Source organism: Embiotoca jacksoni, unplaced genomic scaffold (assembly GCF_022577435.1).
Source record: "Embiotoca jacksoni isolate LCO1_2020_lvr unplaced genomic scaffold, fEmbJac1.0.p SCAF_4, whole genome shotgun sequence".
NCBI classification, from domain to species: domain Eukaryota; kingdom Metazoa; phylum Chordata; class Actinopteri; family Embiotocidae; genus Embiotoca; species Embiotoca jacksoni.
The window spans coordinates 23,487,148-23,508,008 of NW_027185392.1; the positions used below are offsets into that span (position 1 = coordinate 23,487,148).

A 20,861-nucleotide genomic window follows, 5' to 3' on the forward strand; every position below is an offset into this window, starting at 1 on the left:
AGTGTTTGGTGTGTGCGCTCCTACACAGATTAAGTGTTTGGTGTGTGGGCTCCTACACAGATTAAGTGTTTGGTGTGTGGGCTCCTACTCAGATTAAGTGTTTGGTGTGTGGGCTCCTACACAGATTAAGTGTTTGGTGTGTGGGCTCCTACTCAGATTAAGTGTTTGTTGTGTGGGCTCCTACACAGATTAAGTGTTTGGTGTGTGGGCTCCTACACAGATTAAGTGTTTGGTGTATGGGCTCCTACACAGATTAAGTGTTTGGTGTGTGGGCTCCTACTCAGATTAAGTGCTTGGTGTGTGGGCTCCTACTCAGATTAAGTGTTTGGTGTGTGGGCTCCTACACAGATTAAGTGTTTGGTGTGTGGGCTCCTACTCAGATTAAGTGTTTGGTGTGTGGGCTCCTACACAGATTAAGTGTTTGTTGTGTGGGCTCCTACGCAGATTAAGTGTTTGGTGTGTGGGCTCCTACACAGATTAAGTGTTTGGTGTGTGGGCTCCTACACAGATTAAGTGTTTGGTGTGTGGGCTCCTACTCAGATTAAGTGTTTGGTGTGTGGGCTCCTACACAGATTAAGTGTTTGGTGTGTGGGCTCCTACTCAGATTAAGTGTTTGGTGTGTGGGCTCCTACGCAGATTAAGTGTTTGGTGTGTGGGCTCCTACGCAGATTAAGTGTTTGTTGTGTGGGCTCCTACGCAGATTAAGTGTTTGTTGTGTGGGCTCCTACGCAGATTAAGTGTTTGCTGTGTGGGCTCCTACGCAGATTAAGTGTTTGCTGTGTGGGCTCCTACGCAGATTAAGTGTTTGGTGTGTGGGCTCCTACGCAGATTAAGTGTTTGGTGTGTGGGCTCCTACGCAGATTAAGTGTTTGGTGTGTGGGCTCCTACGCAGATTAAGTGTTTGGTGTGTGCGCTCCTACGCAGATTAAGTGTGCACGTTGCCGGATTTTTAAGTTTTCAAAGCCAGCAGTTAAACGGATGAAACCAGGAATTGGTCCCGGTCCAGAAGCGCTTTTTCGGTCTGGAGCGCATTTCCCACGCGCTTCACGGAGGTGCGTGTACTTCAGCACTCAAGATGAGTTGTCTCCGACAGGAAGAGACACGCAGGTGGACATCTTGGTTGTTCCGTCAAGCCTCAGTGTCTCTGAATCGGTTTGACAGCTTCTCTCTCCGTGTGATGTAAAGTGGAGATTTACCCGCAACATGGATCCAGATGAGAGCTGGGACACAAAGAGACGGCATCACGAGGCTCGGTCGGACCAGATGTCATGAGTTGGGTTTAAGGCAGCACACTGGTCAGAGGTTGTGGTTGGAACCAGCTGGTCAGCCGGTTCCTGAGGTTTCATCCTTTTCTCTCCTCCAGCTGCAGAGACGTGCGGGTCGGGTCGAGCAGTGATTTCCAAAACTGGCCACAGATGTGTCTGGTTGTCTGAATTTTTCGTGTACGTTTCAAAGTTGACCTTAAATTCCCGGTAGGATGCAACGACTGGAAAACGAAAACCATGTTAGCATGGGAATATAATCCGGCTCATAAAGGCAAATGAAGGTGTACAGAGGACAGATGAAAACAGATGTGATGATAATAACATCTTAAAGTCATCTTGTGTATATATATATATATATTCCACACTTAAATACTCCCTACTGTGGGATTAGAGGGAAATCATTTATATGCTCCATATATCCTGTTCGATGCCTGATCACAGGACCGGGAGCACGGTGACCCTTTGCTGACTAGACGTGTCTTCTAATCATCGCTCTGACTAAATCTGTTTTGACTCTCTGTGGCGGGAACATGTCCTTGCGAAGCTAGATTGTGAACGTGTTTGTCATCGCACTCCTCGTCTTGATTTTTTTTTTTTCATGTTATGCCTCCAGACAATTCCTCGTCGGAGCGTTTTTCTGACCCTTCGGCTTCACTGTCTCACTGGTGCTTCTGGTTAACGGCCATAAATCAGATGAATATAAGCGCATACAGTGTTGGTGTCCCAACGTGTCTTCTGTTGAGGTGATGGAATAAGTTTGGTCTACTTCATTTTTTTCCCTTTTAAACCCCAAAACTTCAAACACGGCAGGCGGCGCTCCTCTCTGGACTCTTTCTTCATTCTCCGTGTCTTTGTCCTGTTCCTGGATGTACTGCAGCCACTGGGCCTGGTGCTGTAATTTAGGGTGATGTGTCCCTGTTAGTCATAGTTTAACTAGATTAACTCTAGTTTAGTGAGGATGTATATTTCACTACCTAACGAGGAGTTGCAGCAATTGTTTCAGCAACGAAAATCTATGTTTACTACGTCTTCATGTTCTGTTGCATCACACCAAATGCTTACAAGGATTGCTGAGTGCAAACGCTCTGGTTCAGATTATCTACAGTGGAGTTTGAGCGTTTTGCTGAAATAGAGAGAGATCACATGCTTCTCAACCGATGGGAACATATAATCCACTTAAAACCACAAAACACGTTTCCACACAAAGTTGTCAGACCACAACATCAATGCTTATTACCACTAATGTTGCAACTAACAAAGCTAGCCTGTTACGGGCGCAGTTTCTGTCCTCTGATCTCTGTGTCTCACTCGGGGGAGATCGTCCACTCGTTAATCGGTTGCGTTGATGGCATCGTTCTCACAGACGGGTTAAAAATTGAATAGATAAAAAAAAAAATGCTGAATTGGATCGCCAAATGTACTCGGGCGGTCGGCAGCATACCTGAGTAGCCTGTCCAAATACGTCTGTGTGGGAAACATCTCGTTCAAACCGAACTGGGTCACGGGCCGCTGGTCAGAGCTGATTCCAATCTGGAATGTCCTCGCGGCCGTCGGGACGAACGATTTGGACCCCAAATCAGCACAAATGTCCTCAAATGTGGGGCCAGCTTCAGTCTTCATCTACTGACAGAAGGTTCACTTGCAGTGCTTTAAGTCTTCGTACATTTTTAATGACACCCTCAATTCACATTTGTCTGTTCAGAGAGTTCAGATAAATTCTACAGTTGTATTTATTAAACGAATGAAAAGCACTGCAAGAAGTCAACACGGTTTTTTAACAGCAAGACATACTACGGCTCGCCTTTTCCAGCTGAAATTCTTTTTTATTTGCTGACCTTTTTATTATTTTTTTTATTCATAGCTATTCTGTCAGATCACAGCAGATGTTCGGGCATCGTGTCATCAGCTTTTAGACTTTTTCCCGCAAACCTGCGTTTTGTTTAAATGTTGCATTGCTTGCAACTTCAGTTAATCTCTTTCACCATTGTGTCTTAAGAAGCTAAACAACAAAATAATCTTCTTGCCCAGCAAGCAAGCATAACTGTTCCCCAAAAATATTTGGTCAAAATTTGGTCAAATTGATCTATTAAAAGGAAATGTGCCCTTGTACACTCAATAACTTAACAAATATTGCGCACATCAACATAGTGTTATCACATGTGGCGCACATGCATAACTTTATTTCATGTAAAATAATGTCTGACATAGATGACCGAACAGACTAATCTTCATTTTAAGAAATAAATTAGTAGATGTTTTTCTAGGGAAAAAGAATTACCCTTTGTGTCTAGGTTTGTAGGAAAAAGAAGAGAGATTGAATATAGGGGTTGGACAATATATCGATATTACATCATATTATGAGACGAGGTCATCGCTGTAATAATTTGATATGACATCCGTTTTTGTTTTTTTTCTTTTCCTGGTTTTAAAGGTTGCTTCCCAGGAAAGCCGTGTAACTGTCTGAACTCACGAGACTGTTCTAGTCGTTTTATTATTATTCACCCACTCGGTCCATAAATCCACATTACAGATGATTATTTATCAAAAATATTACGATATTCTTTTTATTTTTTATATCGTCCAGCTCTGTTTGGATACTGATACCAAAATCAAGCTGACTGTTTAGATCACAGGGACTTTGTGATATCTGCTGATAGTCGGGGGCCTGAACAGTGTCAGCCTATCGTAAGTGGACTTGTGCATTGAGTAGTCAACATGCTTAGTTTATTCTTACCGTTATTGGATGTTTTCTAGCGTCATGCAAATACGGTAGGCTGCACTATAGTTCTCTGCTCGTTCACTCTGAACGTGATCCAGGATGTGGTAAGTGTCATTCATGCTCTCTAAACATCGGAGTGATCTCGTGTTCCCTGCAGCCAATAAGCAGGGAAAACTGCATCATGTGCTTTTTTTTTTCTGCTGTGAACATGCTGACAGGCTTATGTTATGTTTGGACAAAATACTCTATATTGCAATGTTGAACATGCATTGTAGGCCAGCAAGTGTTGCTTTGGAAGCATATTTATAATGATCGGATTTTTTTTACTGAGGGCCAGAGGGTAGGCTTGTTCGTATCGTACCGATTGGTTATTAAATTCATATTCGCTGTTTGGAGATTTTCATGCTTTTTATGAATTGGTTGTTGCATAATGTTGCTTTTCTTTCCCACCCTGAAAGAAAAGCAAGGCGGACGTTCTCAACTACAGGAAACGAGATCTCAAAGTTGACCACATTTCTTAATGATTGGACAAAGACACGTCACAAACCAACTGAGGACTTAAAAATTGTCTGGAGGGAAGAACCTGGTTGAAAGCTACTTTTGAAATTAAAAATGGAATCGTGTTCATTTGTAATAGTATATTTCTGCTTCCCACCTCAGCCTCGCTGTGCACACAGAGAGTAATTCACACCTCGCACCCACCCTTCGCTCGGAGCTCGGTGCAACATTCTCCATCGCCAACAGCACACGAGGGACTCATTTCATATTTGGACCAGTGGCCGGCGCTGCTGTAGTGACAGCTCTCCGATTGGCTCAGATCGAGACTCAGGCACAGATCGCTCTCCAGCAGCTTGCTACTCTAGCGACCATCACGGTCGGCAACCGCTGTCACAACAGCAGGTTTGCTGCAGCGTTACCGCCTCACCCGGCTCTGCTGAGTCTTCGCAATAGACAGCAGGTTTCGACTGTTGGGTTTAACGTAAACGCAAACAGTAAGACTTACAGAACCACGCAGTCGTGTCTGTCTGCCACCATGTACCACCAACACCCCCAGCAACAGGGGTCACAGCCCTTTTCCAACGGACCCCGGCCTCCTCATCATCAGCCACCTCAAAATCAGCATCAAACTCACTCTAACATGCAGGTGATGGGTTTCCAGTTTCCTCGTCCCACCCAGCTCCCCGATGAGCTCGAGTCCGCCCTGGCTATCCGTGGCGGTAGGGACATGGACCACCGCCAAATTGACCACATGAACCGACCAAACCAACACCAGAGCCAAGGGTCAGGTTCTGGGATCAGTCAACATGGAAACTATGGCTCTAACCCAATACCACTCCCTGCTGATAGTCAGCCTGGCCACCAGCAAGGAGTCGACTGGTCAAACTACCAACCTCCAACTAAACTGTTTGCCGGTCCTCCACCTCATGCCAGCCACCAGTCTCAACAGCACCAGGGGCCTCAACAGCACCAGGGGCCTCAACAGCACCAGGGGCCTCAACAGCACCAGGGGCCTCAACAGCAGCCTCAGAGCAGCCAAGCAGGAACAAGACTTCCAAACTGGACTCCCTCTGTAAGTGACTTATCGTCGGCCCAATCTCGGCACCCGCTCGGTGGCGGTGCGGACGGTCAAAGTATGTACACACCGGAGAGTGCGGGAAGTATCTTGGCTAGCTTTGGACTTTCAAATGAGGACTTAGAAGTGCTGAGTCACTACCCTGATGATCAGCTAACCCCAGACACTTTACCGTTCATACTCCGGGACATCCAAATCAACAAGTCAGGCAACCAAAAAACGGGGCCTTCCATTTCCTCATCCTCATTTTCGCGCAGCATCCACGACATGCAGCTGCCTCCTTCCCACTCCGCCGAAGTGCCCAGCCTTCTGACTGTTACACAGACCGCCGGTAAAGTCATTGACTATGGTCACGCCAGTCGGGCAAAGGACGAGAGCAAGCCCAGAGAGACTTTCAAAAGAGAGCAGCTTTCCAGTGAAAGGACAGTTAAAATCTACCCGACCCCGTCATCCTCCCAATCGGCACCAAAAGCAGATAAAACTGAAAGGCGGCAAGTTCATTTGGAACAAATGGAACCAGGCAAACACGGAGACAAGGACTACCGCAGGACGAGCAGCGATGCACACAAGAGCGGTCGCTCACCAGGAAGAGAATTTCCACCGGCACCTAAACCCCGTGTTGTAGACCGAGACTACCGGCGCGACGCAGCCAAACCGAGGCCCTCGTCAGAAAGCAGGAGCGAGACTTCCTCAAGACAGTCGCTGTCCTCTTCATCCGGCTCAAAACCACACAGCAGCAGCAAGAAGTTACCCAACCCCACCATGATAAGTGATTTCTCAGCTGTGTCTCCAAAGGTGTATCCACATACCTGCTCCCTGTGCCACATACAGTGTGATCAGGAAAAGGTGAGTGTTAACATGCCCTCATATCAATGTCCAACAGTTTTCCTGAAAAAAAAAAAAAAAAAAAAAGTAAACCTTCAAATATAGAATTTTAGTCTGCAACCTTTCATTACCTGTGCAGTTGTCAAGATTTGATTCTGATGACTTTACATTTTTTTTGTTGCATGGGTAATGTTTACCTTGAAATAAAAACAGCACAGATCACAGAGATTGTAAAAAAAAACATTAAAAAAAAAAAAAAACCTTTTGAAAAGGTTCAGTCACACCGAGCAGGTCTTTGGTCGCGCTCTGGAGCCGTCAGTGGAATCCAGCCATTATTTCTACACCTCTGCTTTTTCCGTTAAGACATGTCAAAATGTCCGGTTCAAAACATGGTCTGTTGCTGGTAAGATGACAGCTACAAGAACACTTCATTTTACTTCTTGTGTTTCTCTTTCTTCGGAGACCAATGAATCTATTGTTGCATTTAGCAAAAATATGATGTGGATGTGTTTTATTTGATTGGCAGCTGTCTCGGCCTGTCTGCTGTGTAGTCGTCATACCGCAGCTCCAAACAGGCTTTCTTTTTATTGCCAAAATTTGGATGGCTTGACTTTAATAAGCAAAAGAAGCAGGCTTTAAGAATCCCTTCAGAAACCGAAGGGTGATGGAGCTGCTACTGCAGCCATGCACAACACGGGTGAAGTAAAACTTGTAAAGGTTCTCCAATAAGGCAGAAGATTCCTCAATTTTTTGGGGGCTATAAAACATGTTCTGGTACTACACTAACTTATTAAAAGAGAAAACTTTGGAACAAAACTTTTAAATAGTAGTTTCCCAATTCAAGGTTTTAGGTGCAAATCTATAAAAATGGTTACAGAGAAGTATATGTGGAGAATTGCTTTCGTTAATTAAGCGGGCCTGAATTGATGATTTTTTTTTTTATATACAAGTAGACTGCCAGTCTTAAGATCCCATGAAATGTACAGTGATGAAATTCAATACATATGCATATTTTATGAACTCAAGTTGTACCATTAGGTGTAAGATTAACAATTCCAACCAATTACATTACATTACATTTTATTTCTATAGCGCTAAATCACAACACGTTATTTCATGGCAGTTAACATGTTTAAAGTCCTTACAGCAGAACTTTACAATATAACTATAACCACATCACAGATTTTTAAACAATCCTGTTACTTTGCTTTTTTCATGGAATAAAACTACAGGTTTTTTTTCTCCCAAGTGATATTTCATTGGATCATACTGGGTTATGACTTGGCTCAGTCTGTAGCTTAATCATGAAATATGTCAAATTGGCAGTAAGTTGGTGTTTCTTATGGCATTATAACATTTCAAATGTTCAAACAGTTTGATTTTATATTGCTTTAAATATAAACAATAATACTCAACAGTTAATTAAATAAGTTATTTCAAACTGACCAGCATAATTTTAAAGGTTTCCCAAAATATATGAATAACTAATCCTGAATCATCAGTCTGTTGCATATGATCTGATGATGATGTGTTATGATCAATGTGAAAGTGAATGGAAGGTTCTGAGTTTTTTAGGTTTATCTGAGTTGTATAAAAGCTTTTAAACTTGTTAAATATATATTCATTTGTTTTTTCCTGTTTTTGACCCGGTTCTCATGTGACAGGAGCTCCATATAGAATAGCAAACAGGCTGGTGAGCAGGGAACGGTGTAATAAAGGACTAGTTTGTTTGTTTGTCAGTGATGAATGTTGTATTAATGGTGACGGTTGACGCTAGCAGAAAGTAGAACTAATATAGAAGCTGTTTACCAAGTAAACATCTGAAACCATCTGATCTGATGTTCAGCAGCAAGAATAAAGCATCGCATTGTATTTCTGCTTTAAACTGGGCCTTAACTTTGAGTTCAGGGCTGGTACACATTAAACTTACTCACAGTAAGTGTCTGACTGTAGATACAACAGTTATTGTTTTGTTGATCTTTGGTCAGGATTATTTCCATCTGTGTCTGATAAAGACGTTTTCTTCTTCCGTTTGTCATTTTTTTCAGGACTGGGTTGAACACGTTAACACCGTCAACCACACAGCGGCCTGCAGAGACCTGCGCAACAAGTGAGGACATTATAATGTGTCGCCGGAGCCTGAAGAGCTGCATGTTTTGTTTGGGATGTGCAGTCAAAAGCTGTCACATGAAGTTATTAATAGAAATTTTCATAAAGCATTTTTTGATAAGGGAAACAAACTCTTAGAAACAGCCCAGAAATGCTTTTGGCTTTTCAAGTGCGTCTGACATGTTGCGTGCTTCACTGTGAACCTGAATTCACTGATCTAATCCAACATATCCTCAGAAAACATTCCCAGGTCTTTTGCTTGATAGATGCTTCCCTTTCCTGATAAACTCATTTACTGCGGCAGTCTGAAGGCTCACAGTGGGCTTGTTTTAGGGTTTGTTATTTTGTTTTTTTGTTTCTAATATCAATAAAAAGCATAGATTTGTCTTCGGTAAGTCTTTCTAAATACAAGTTTTGAAGACAGAAGATGTTGACTGACATGCTGACAGGTGTTTGTGTGTCTTTGAAGGTACCCTGACTGGAAACCAAACCTACCAAGGTCAGTTGGACTCACGTTTCCAACCATGTGTTTTTTAGCTCCTCCTCCTTTCAGTTGACTTTCACAAACATTTCAGATGAACCTAACTGTGCAAATAAAGTCAACCTGTGTTCGAAAACACGCCTATTTACTGTTAAAACTGGGTCACATGGGGTGTCAAAAGTCAAAGTGTTGCAATCTTAAGTTGATCTATTTCCCAATCAATGACTACGGACACTGAAACACATTTTTGTATTGACAACAGAATAGTGAAACCAGTCTGGTTGGTGAGACAGTACAAAAAGAAGAAACATGAAAACCAAACTTTTGGCCTTCAGGCTGCCGTGTGTCTACTTGCTGTGTGCATGTGTTCTTTCTGAGGCGATGTCACCGGTTCCAGCTGAACACCGGCATGTTGTGTCTTCCTCAGTCGGAGCGGACGGTACGGCAGCCGGGCTCTGTGGGATCCAAAGGATCACTCTCCATCCCATTCGCTCTCTCGATCCCTGTCTCACTCTCCGAGTCCTCAACACAGTAAATACCGAGCGGACAGCCATCCCAGCAGGCCACACGGGAGGCCTTACTCCCCCCACCGCCCCCCCCGTCACCCACACTACCCAGGTAGGGATCTGCTGGAGGCTGCGCAGGAGCACAACATGGGAAATACAGAATTTAGAAAACACTCTTAAATAGTTCCCTTCAAAGTTAGAAATAGTGTATGTCCTGAGTTAATTTGCTGATTAGGTGGTATTGGACTATTGTCGGATTTAATAATTTCCTACTATTGGGCTTTATTCATTCTAATTCATTTCCCACCATTCACTTATTTAGAAGACATTTTACTGAAGGTACAGCAGATGTCCATCATCATGTAGTAGAATGGTAGAAAAGTAAGCAGTCAATTAAATACTTTAACACCTGCATAAAGAAAGTACAGAAGAATGTTTGAGATGTTTTCCAAACCTCAGCTGACTATGGGAACGTTTCTCCACGGATTTACAACCAGACACAAAAACAAGATGCAGGCGTTTGGTTTTTGAAACGGCTCCAGCTGTCAAACATAACTAGAACTACAAATCTGAAAGTAGATTGAGTAAAAGTTTCCACGGTCCTTTATTTCTGTCGGGGATGTTAATGTTGCGTTAAACTTGATATTAGCATATGTTGACCACTAAATGACTCGGATCAGGGAATACATACGTAGTCCCCGCCTCTAAACGCAGACAACCTCCTCTCTATCTGTACTAAGAACACCGGCATCGGTTTGAGCCTCATTCCCACCGAGTCCCGTCGTCCTCCAGAGAGCACTGGCCCGAGAGAAGGGAGAGGGACCCAACAGGTTAGTGACTGTCTGGTTTGGTTTGGTTTTGCTTTCTACACGTTAAGGTAAGCGCCGTTGTACGTAAAATCTTTGACATTAACATCAGGGTCATCATCAGACTTTTCCACAATCAGATTTTAGTGTGTGCACATGAAAACAACCTTTCCTGGGTTGACACACCTGTAAGGCTTTCAACCCACTTTTGAAAAACTCAGATGCATCACCATCAGATAGAAAAGGTTCATGTCATAAATACAGGAGCTTTCAATGAGCAAACATTTGCTGGCTTCACCTTTTACAATCGCAGATTTAACAGTTACTCGATTTTAAATATGAATATTTCCTCACATTTCTTTTTTCCCCTCCTGTTTGTTTGCTTCTGATTCCGGCCGTGTCCACAGCACCTTTCTCTCGTAGTTTGAAGCGTCCACACGATGACGCCAGCCGTAATCCGTCCTCATCCAAAGTGGGTCCGAGCTCTAAACACGGACCACCGCAGACCTCCACCAAGAGTTCCAGGGGCGTCAATAAGCCTGGAAGCAAGACAACTAAGACGGCAAGTACCAAAACCACTGACACTCGTGTGGGGTCACTTTAGCTGTCGAGAGCTTTACACAGCAGGCCACTTTTTGGACCAACAGGCACAATTTTACAGCTTATTATACAGTTGTTTTGGTATCGGCACTAAATGATTTATCTTCTGTGGAAAAGAGTTTTGTTTTTCTCCTAATTGTGTTGGATAAATAGTAAGATCATAAAAATGAACACAACCTCAAAACCTCTCCACCTTTTTAATCCACTATGTTCATGTAGTGACGTAGTAGCAGTTTACTAATTCAAATTCATCATTGAAGGTAGATTTATTTCATTTAACTCTTATTAGACTATTTCTGATGTCAATATATTGAGTTCTCATGTAGTCAATTATAGTTTTACAAATATTAAAACGGTAGTTCCCAAACCGGCCCGAATGTCTGATCTGACTGCAGAGAAAATAGCTTTCACACCATTTCAGGAGTTTCCAGTATTTTCTGTTTGTTAGTGAAGCTTACCGAAGCTCAAGTTGAACTTCAGTCAATTCAAGAAATCATTTTGTTCTGGTGGATGTTGATAACGAATTATTGTAATTTTACAAAGTTACCAGGGTGTTTTTATTTCATATTTTTTGTCACGTTTCTCAATCCAAACACATTGTGAAATAAACATGAATAAATCTAAAACGAAACTTATGCTGTTGGTTTGTAGTCGGCCAAACCTCCACCTGCCAAGAAGAAGAAGAAGATGGTGACTCCGGCCTCCCAGGACTCGTCCGTCGCAGATCGTCTGGTTTATCTGACGGGCATCCCGAAGGACGCCACAGAACAGGAAGTTACCAACTTGGTCGGATCCTTTGGCAAGATCAACAACGTGATCCTCATGCCGTGCTCCGAGGAGGAGAACGAGAAGGACCGAGAACAAAAGGTGACATTTAAAAGTCCCTCCGAGAATTAATGATTCAACCAATCTCGGCAACATTTGGGACAGATCGCAATTCACGCAGTTTCTCTGCAATAACGGTTCTCAGCAGAATCAATAGAATAGTTTTACACGTCCTTCCCGTTGTTAGAGATTGCACTTTGATATTTAAAAGTTATTTAAAGCACATTATGTTTACAGAAGATGTTGTTTATGTTCACTACACTGCATTCATAGACTGTCTGTTTTGTAAAGTTACATCACTTTTATGACTTTTAAATTCACAGATTATAGAAATAACTCTTCTTTTTTTTTTTTTTTTTAAAAGATGAAAGTTATTTGTGATGTGCAGTAGGCTTAGGACATGGCTTAGGATATGGCTCTTTCTTTGAGGTAGTTTAAAAAAAAAAAGGCATTTTTTGTTTCACCTTCACTTGAAATTTTGTTTTGCCAATTCCTGTTATCTAACTGAAAAACATCACAAAAAAACTCACTAATTGCATTTTTAGAGAAACAGCTGCAGAATCAATTTTGATCGTAAAATTACAAAAACTCTGCAAAGTCCTGGAGGGACCGATGCACGCGCAACATGAGCTATTAATGCATCTAACAAGAAATCCAATTATTCAGATGATTTTTTGTTTTGTTTTGTTGTTTTATGTCAAAAACCGATGATAGAAAATCTGTGAAAATATGAGTGTGTGAAAGAGTCCTGGTTCAAGTGTTTGTGCCTGTTTCCTCGTCATCACATCACCGTGTTCCAGGCGTCCGTCTGCATGGTGAAGGCTGAAGACGCTCAGGCTCTGGCTTCCTCCACCGACCTCTCCATCAGAGACCTGCTCATCACAGCTTCGGTAGCCAAGGTACGAACATGCGGCGTCGATGGAACCTCCTGTTGAAACGCTGTCGCACTTTAAACACCTGCAGCCTCCTCAGCAAAGCAATAACATGTCCTGTTTTTATCTGAGTTCATGAAGCTGTGGATGACCGTACATGCAAGGAGGTTGATGAAACAGAGTTATTTAAACACAGTACAGCGTTTTTCTAATTTCTGAATTGCATGTCTGTCATCTCATGTGCATCCTCTTGCAATATATTGTTTTGTTTGTTTTTTTATCAGAAACCTGAAGCTGGACAGCCGTCCAACGCTAACACCAGGTTTGTCACAGTTCTCATCATCTTGGTAATATTTTCCTTTATGCTGCAGATTTCAAACCCTCCTCATGTTCACTCAACAACATTCATGTCTCCACAGTAAACCTGCTGCAGGACAGGACCGAGCAGCAGCTGGGAATAACTCTGGTAGGAAGTCTCTGCAGAAGAATTCAGCGCTGGCACATTGAGAAATGCTTAATATATCAACTAATGTGTTAACCACAACTAATCAATAATAATTATACTCAGTGAATTCAACTGAGCTGCTTGTTTATTTGTCACATCTAACTGAAACTGCATAATAATAATCATTATATTTATTTTGGTTTCCCCTGTTTACAGAGGTGTTGATTTAACTGTGTGGTCCGTTGTGTTGTTGTTGTGTTGTTGTGTTATACCGACAGCCACCACGTTTATATCTCTGAGCAGAAATGGAACATTATAACCGGCATCTGCATTAACCTCATATTGGACTGAATACATTTTAGAAAGGTGGAGCCGATAAACCGGCAACCATGTGTCTCAGAAAAGCTGCCTGTTCTGTATCTTCGGCCTGAGACGGGTTTATGAGGTCATGAGTTTATCAGGTTCTGCTGTTGAAAACATGCTAACTGTGTCCCCTCCTCCCTGCAGGACGCGAGGCCGACCAGAAGACCTCCGACGAGGTACACCATTCACAGACTGATGTTTCATGAATTGGACATATTCTTCTATATCGTTTCTCTGCCTGTCAAAATGACTACTGAAATATCATTCAGGCATTTCTTTACATCTCAATCTGACGTCTCCCACAGAAGGGCGTGGTGTTGATCACAGGACTTCCTGACAGCGGCTGGTCGGAGAGCGACATCGTGGAGCTGGTCCAGCCCTTCCAGACTCCCTCCGACATCATCCTGGCCTCGCAGATAGGAAAGGTTAGTGGAGACGCTGAGTGATCTGAAGCTCTGACTGTTTCTAAGAGACCTGAAAATACCTGAAAATACCTGGAAACATCTGGAAACATCTGGAAACATCTGGACAACAGTGAAACGTGCTGCAGATGGAAGTCCTGACCTGTACGTCTACGTCTGTGTGATAATTACGGAAACTCAAAACATGAATCAGTGGCCATATGCTGTCTATGAAACCACAGAATATTTACTGTGTTGTTGATTGTTATTATTAATACTGATTGACCATTTCCTCAAAAGGAAAAGAAATCATATTTAAGGCGACAGAGTGAATGTGCATCAAAGTATTTCCAACATTGTGTTTGTGTTTAGGCGCTGGTGTCGGTGTCTGACGTGGACGTTGCTCAGGAGATGGTGAACGTCCACAACTCCACACCGAAGAAGATCCAAGAGTGCGAGGTGAAAACGGTCCTCGTCAAACAGCGGATCGGCCTCAGCACTCCGGTACGGCTCTCCTCCGCCGGCCTCTTCCCACCACGCCGATCAGCTTCTCATGTTCTGTTTCAGCTTCTCACTTATGACAGATTGGTTCTTGGATGTTAAGGCCTTTCAGCCACATTTCACACACTAATCTTTGTGTTTGTTTTGAACTTTGACGACTAATATTCCAAAACTCTTCACACAGGTGTCTCTCTATAATCTTCTGATGGGATCAGTGGAGCCATTAGTGAGTATTTCTTCCTGCGTAGTTCTACAACCTTACGATTGCATTTCATTCAGTTCAGTTCAAGCGTTTCAGTGCACATGAATAAAATAAAAACAATAGTAAGCAACAAAAATGTATGAATGACATGTAATTATTCACAATGTAAAGGAGTCAGTCTCAATGTGTCTTACTAACTTGAATATTATCCATTGGTCAATAATTGAATATTGCGTTTCATCTTGCAGGAGAGTGCAGCTCCGGTCGGCTGGAGCAGCCTGCTGGTGATCAGCAACGTTCCCGACACGCCGTCCGGCTCCTCGGAGGTCCAGAAGCTGGTGCGACGCTTCGGTACCGTCATCAAGACCCTCGTGCTCAACAACATGGTGTGTGTGTGTGTGTGTGTGTTTATTTATGTGTCGATGAAATCTCCCCTGCTGCTGACGTGTCTCCGTGTCTCCTCCCGCTCAGGTCATCTGTGAGATGGCGACGGCAGCCATGGCTCTGTCGGTGTACAAACGCTTCCAGACGTTTCCGTGCATCATCCACAACAACCCGCTGTTCTTCTCCCGCAAGCCCGACCCCAAAGCCAGCACGCCGACTAAAATCACCGCCGCGTGTCCCGACACATCCGAGGTCAGTCACCATCACGGCTGGAGGACACTCGGTCACAGATGTTCTGCCACCGGCATGAATTCCTGCAGCTTTAACTTGTGTCAAACAACTGAATGTAGGTGTTGATGTGACACCGCTCCGTCCCTCTGTAGGTGACACCTGCCAATGGAAAAGGCAGCCAAACGGCAGCAGCTGCAGACGAAGAGGAGAAGGAACACCAGGAGAACTCTGAAACTCCATCGGAGGCGACGGAAAAAGATGGCGATGGAACGGACGACATGCTGAAGAGCACCGAGACGCCGGGTGAAGCTGCAGGGACGGGAGAAGACGGGAGCAACGTCGACGACACGGAAAAGGAGGAGCTCACCGTTTCCGAGTGTTTGGCTGCACCAGACGCCGAAGCAGAAGCAGATTTGGTGACAGAGACATCGGCCGACACATCGGCCGTCGCAGCCGGCGAGGAGACGGCAGAGGAGAACAACGGAGTCGGTGCATCGGAAACAGGAAATGACGAGACTCCCGCTGGAGAAGAGACAAAACCATCGTGCTTTGATGGCAAAGTAGTTTCCCAGGAGACGGCCATGCCGGAGCTCCCGAAGGTAAAACACCCCGACGCGTCACACTGGAACCTGCAGCACACCAACCAGGTTTGACATCGTTGTTTTGATCCCGTTTCACCAGGTGACTCAGGCCATGGTCGATGCTCTACTGGTGCAGCGCAGAACAAAACCAGCCAGCCATCCCCACAACACATCATCGCCTCCTGCCGAGGAACAGCAGGAGGCGCACATGGAGATGGAGGAGGGCGAGAAAGGAGCAGAGGAGACACGAGAGCCGGCCAAGAAGCAAACAGAGGAGAAGGAGCAGGAGGAGGTGAAGAAGCAGGACAGGGAGAGAAAGGAGAAGGAGGCCAGAAAGGAGAAGGAGGCGAGGGAGAGAGAGAGGAGGGAGAGGGAGAGGAGGGCCTGGGAGAAGGAGGAGAGAGCCAAGAGGGAGCGCATGGAAAAAGCCAGGAGGGAGAGGAGGGAGGAGGAGAGAAGGGAGTGGGAGAGTAAGGAGCGAGAGAGGAGGGAGAGGAAGAGAGCCCACGCTGACGGCTTTTCAGGATCCCGATCGTCCTTCAGGTCTGACGGCTACAAGCAGAGCTCGTGGAGGGATGAACGGCACGACGAGGCCGAAGCCAGAACGGTGAGAGGACGGTCGGAACGGGTCGGAACGGGTCGGAACGGGCAGGAAGTGGGCTTCAATCTTTCTCCTCTCCAGTTCTAACTGGTTTCTTCTCCGTCATGACATCAGGTTGAGGAAGAGGAGGAGCTCGATGAGTTCCCGTTCAACATGAGCGACTTTGTGACCGTAGATGAGGTCGGTGACGTGGCTGACCTCCCTTCTCCTACTGTTCCCATGGAAACCTCAGAGGGAGGCGAGGACGCTCCCACATCTGTCCAACAGAGCACTCCAGAGGTGTGTGTTAGCTTCTGTACTGTTGGGAAAGTTTGTTCACCAGTCGGCGAAGCATTTTAGATTTTATGTTCGAAGTGAGAAGAAGTCAGGTCTACTTTGGATCTTCTTGTTTTCAGTTTCACTTCAGTGACTTCATGCTGCACATTTGCATCAGACTTCACGGATAAATTCATCCCTCTGTGTGTGCAGTGTTTCCTGCTGGCTGCCACACCAGATCTAAACAGAGCGTTTCTGACTCCATGTGGAGCGTGTTTTTCTTAATGTAGTTGCAGCAGTGGTCGAGTCTCAGCTCATTGCCGATTGGTTAAAGGCTGCTCCGATTGTTTCAAAGTTAACCTGAAGTCTACGCCCGGTAGGTAGAAAAATTAGGCCGATGTAGAAGTGCCTGAAGCTGTAATACCAGCGAGTGCCACTAGAGGTCGGCTCCAAAAAGCCTCCGGCTCCATAGACTCCCATTCAACTTCTCTCATCAAATCCAAAGTGAATAAAATGTGTCCATCAGTTATCTCGGTGTTGTTAGCTAAAGTCACTCCTTCTCATACTTTTCTTCATCTGAAAATAATCCATCATTGATTATAAAATAAGCTTCAAGAAGACCTGTTTTTGGGGGCGTGTCTGTTTGATTGACAGGCCTGTGGTGCAGTCAGGTTACAGCTATCGGTGGGCGGGACGTAGTATCGTCAGGTTTCCAATCGGATCAGTCAGATCCACCACTGGCTCCTCCCCCAGATCGTCCAAATATGGTCACTTCCTGCTCCAAACTGCTCCGAACTAGCAAAGATGGTGACGGACAGAATCTGAACTGGAGGATTCATAACGTTCACAAACCAACGATGACGTCACTGATGGTTGATGACATCACTGATGGTCGCTGCTTGATCCAGACGCAGATATTCACAGCAGTGCATTTGAGGAGAGATTATTTTTATTGTGCGTTTGCTGCAGCGGTTGTCTTTACTTTTCCTCTGCATGGTTATCAGTGTGTTTGACACTCTTAACTTCCACAGTGTGGTGACGTCATGCTCCTCCTTTGTTTTCTGTTTCCAGGACGTTCCCACGGAGGCCACAGAGACCCTGTTGAAGTCTGAGGAGCACATGTCAGAGTCTGAACATGTGAGCGCGCCCACGGCCGAGTCTTCAGACGGATCGGCGTTGCCAGATGTAACGGCCGGTCCGGTCCTCGCCGCCACAGCGTCTCCTCCACCGGCTTCACAAGCCGACCCGTCTCTCAGCCAACCGGAGGCTCCTGAGACTGACGTGGCACCAGGTCCAGGCACCGTCTCCCTCTCTGTCCTCACACACATTTCTACCTGAAATCTGTCACTGCACTTTTTAATTCTTTCCTCTCCTAATTTATTGTATCTGTTGTTCTCTACGTAGACGCGACCCTGAACGCCACCCCAGAGGTCGAGCCTCTCTCCCTGCCTGCCTCTGCAGCTCCAGCTGACGCCCTCTCAAACAGCCCAACAGCAGGTGGAGTCACCACGGAGAGGGAGGAGGATGAGGAACAGGACAATCCTCCTCATCCCAGTCAGGCTCAGGAGGAGGAGGAGGAGAAGGTGGAGGAGGAGGAGGAGGAGAAGGAGGTGGAGGAGGAGGAGGAGGAGGAGGAGGAGGAGGTGGAGGAGGAGAAGGAGGAGAAGGAGGTGGAGGAGGTGGAGGAGGAGAAGGAGGAGAAGGAGGTGGAGGAGGAGGAGGATGTGGTGTCGAACAAACAGGAGGAGATGCAGGATGAGGACAGCAGAGAGACGAGAGATGCACCTGCAGAAACAGGTAATGTTTCATCTGATTTTAGCCTTCGTGGTTGCTTTGTGGTTCAGTGACGTCCAGTCAGGACGTCCAGTCAGGACGTTCAGTCAGGACGTTCAGACTGACGGGAATGAAAGGAAGAGTTGAATCTATGTTTCTATGTTAATGAGCCCTGTGACCCAGCGTTCAGTGTTGTTTAACCCGCAGCAGGAGCTCCAGTATTACAAAGTATCTTCCTTATTTCTAAGCTGTTTTTGGATGAAGCGTCCTGTTCAGGCATTTTATTTGTGAAGACATCTGGAGCGACATCGGTGTGACGTCATCTGGAGAAGCCGGCAGAGAAACCACAGATCAGTCCTGTTGCACACAGTCTGAAGACAGTTCTCTCTCTCACAGAAAATCAGGAGAGGTCTGAAGACCACGGCATCTCTGAAGAAGAGAGTCTGGAGACGGAGTTAACGGTGGAAACTACCACGAGGACAGACCCCCCCCTCCCTCCTTTTGACCCCAGCAACCCAGTCGGTAAGATGCTCATCTGCATTTATTCACACGCTCGTGGATGTTTGTGCTGCCGACGTGGTCCACGGTGTGTGGGACATTATGTCCTCTTGTAAATATGTTAACTTGAGAATGATGCACAGAGAAACGTCAGACTGACACCACACGGACTCATGAAGTAGATACTCTGAAAGTTGTCGGATGAATGAAGTAACACTGTTTTGTTTTTGTTTTGTTGACCTCCAGCAGCATTATTGATGACAGTTAACGTGTGTGTGTGTGTGTGTGTGTGTGTGTGTGTGTGTGTGTGTGTGTGTGTGTGTGTGTGTGTGTGTGTGTGTGTGTGTGTGTGTGTGTGTGTGTGTGTCCCCTCCCACAGGTATGGAGTTCTTGGTACCAAAAACAGGTTTCTTCTGTAAGGTGTGCAGTCGGTTCTTCAGTGGATTGAAGGAAGCCGAGGTCAACCACTGCAAAACCCTTAAACACTACGACAATCTGCAGGTCGGTAACAAATGCACTCGCACACAACTGATTGTGTAGATGCACCCGGGGGTGTCGTGCTATCTGTTGAAGTGCGGGAGCATGCATGTGAGGCGTACGCACACATGGGGGCGCTGACGGCTCGTTTCTAACGTAACCACTGTTCCTACGGTGACAAATCACAAATCACAAGTACCTATTTCTATCACTTTAAAGTGAAGTAAAGTCAATGAGAATTATTTTTTAATTTGTTTTACGGTTCTTCTGGATTGCTCTTCCAAAATGTGATTATTGAATTTCAGTCAATAATTACAGTTACTGCAAATGTTTCAAAATAAAAGCTTTTTCCAGAAATGAGGGGTTTCAATCTAATGAAATGCTTTTAATGTGAAATATTACAGATGTTAAGTTTGCAGTAACTTGCGTGACTGCGCAAAAAAATGCTGATCATGATGAGACCATTCCCTTTGTTTTTATGGGCCGTTCTGAAGGAGATACACTTTGGATTTTCAAACATGAAAATAAACTTTCAACCCGATCAAGAAAACCGTGAAAAAAATGATGGAATGAAATTCATTCTCGTATTCACCAGCAGGATTGTCTCAGGAAATAAAAACCCTCCCAAACGTCAACTTTTATGTTTCTGGACATTGAACCTTTTTGGGGAACTTAAATGTCACTAAAGCAGGAGGTTTTGACATCAGAGAAGGAATTATTATTCTTATTATATTATGATTGCGTGGAGATCGTGGACGGTGTGTGAAGTCGGATTTGTCAGTGGAATGAAATGAAAACATTCTTGTCTCTTTTATTCTATCGGCTCTTTCTGTCTCAAGTGTCTCATTCAGTTTCCTTGTTCATTCCCTTCTAGAAATACTTGAAGGTGACGGAAACATCGAGTGTGACTCCCAAACCAAACTCCAGCTGAATACAGTGAAAAACCTCTTCAGATGAATTTAGCCTTTTTTCCTTCTACAGTATTATGTCCTCATTTCTCCCTAAGGGTCCACATCTTCACATCGGTGTGTTTTAGTTTCATGTCTTTTATCATTTTAAATATTTGGAAGCAATTGTTTTGTTTTTTGTTTTTTATTATTATTTAAGAGTAAAACAGTAGAAACTGTGTACAGTGAATGATGGCTGCCTGCTAGAATGGTGCACAATAAAATGTTTGTATTAAACCGCCCGATGAAGTCTGTGCCCTCAGTCATTTGTAGTTTTAATTTAGAGAAAAAAATATAAAATAATTCAGGTACCAGCATCATATAAATGATGACAGCCTGGACAAATAGTGCAACAACTAACAATAATGTTCCTCAACGTAAAACTACAAAGAATTAGTGGATTTCATCGTCTACGGTTCATAATATCGTTAAAAGATTCAGAGAATCTGGAGAAATCTCTGAACACAAGGGACAAGGCTGGAAACCAATATTGGATGGTGGTGATCTTCGGGCCCTCAGGCAGCACTGCATTAAAAACACACTATTCTGGAGTGGAAACCACTGCACGGGCTCAGGAACATCTCCGAAAACACAAGTTTGTGGGCACAGTTTATCGCTGCG

At 44.6% G+C, this 20,861-nt stretch overlaps 1 protein-coding gene across 2 annotated transcripts in view; it reads left to right on the forward strand.

The window, feature by feature from the left end:
* The window catches only part of LOC138209488 (zinc finger protein 638-like), a 35,308-nt gene extending 14,826 nt beyond the window's left edge, over window positions 1-20,482 (forward strand). The window contains exons 2-25 of one of the 2 annotated variants that reach the window (XM_069168101.1): window positions 4,645-6,403; window positions 8,431-8,492; window positions 8,961-8,990; window positions 9,400-9,590; window positions 10,219-10,308; window positions 10,692-10,846; window positions 11,536-11,751; window positions 12,510-12,608; window positions 12,866-12,903; window positions 13,001-13,047; window positions 13,534-13,565; window positions 13,695-13,814; window positions 14,163-14,294; window positions 14,476-14,517; window positions 14,742-14,879; window positions 14,965-15,129; window positions 15,261-15,707; window positions 15,790-16,296; window positions 16,405-16,569; window positions 17,617-17,836; window positions 17,950-18,342; window positions 18,715-18,840; window positions 19,196-19,317; window positions 20,168-20,482. In XM_069168101.1, coding sequence (XP_069024202.1) covers window positions 4,645-6,403; window positions 8,431-8,492; window positions 8,961-8,990; window positions 9,400-9,590; window positions 10,219-10,308; window positions 10,692-10,846; window positions 11,536-11,751; window positions 12,510-12,608; window positions 12,866-12,903; window positions 13,001-13,047; window positions 13,534-13,565; window positions 13,695-13,814; window positions 14,163-14,294; window positions 14,476-14,517; window positions 14,742-14,879; window positions 14,965-15,129; window positions 15,261-15,707; window positions 15,790-16,296; window positions 16,405-16,569; window positions 17,617-17,836; window positions 17,950-18,342; window positions 18,715-18,840; window positions 19,196-19,317; window positions 20,168-20,224 — 5,353 coding nt within the window. In that variant the 3' untranslated portion in view covers window positions 20,225-20,482. The remainder of the gene's footprint in view (window positions 1-4,644; window positions 6,404-8,430; window positions 8,493-8,960; window positions 8,991-9,399; window positions 9,591-10,218; window positions 10,309-10,691; window positions 10,847-11,535; window positions 11,752-12,509; window positions 12,609-12,865; window positions 12,904-13,000; window positions 13,048-13,533; window positions 13,566-13,694; window positions 13,815-14,162; window positions 14,295-14,475; window positions 14,518-14,741; window positions 14,880-14,964; window positions 15,130-15,260; window positions 15,708-15,789; window positions 16,297-16,404; window positions 16,570-17,616; window positions 17,837-17,949; window positions 18,343-18,714; window positions 18,841-19,195; window positions 19,318-20,167) is intronic. The other variant, XM_069168102.1, reaches the window with a different exon arrangement.
* Window positions 20,483-20,861: the final 379 nt, after the last annotated feature.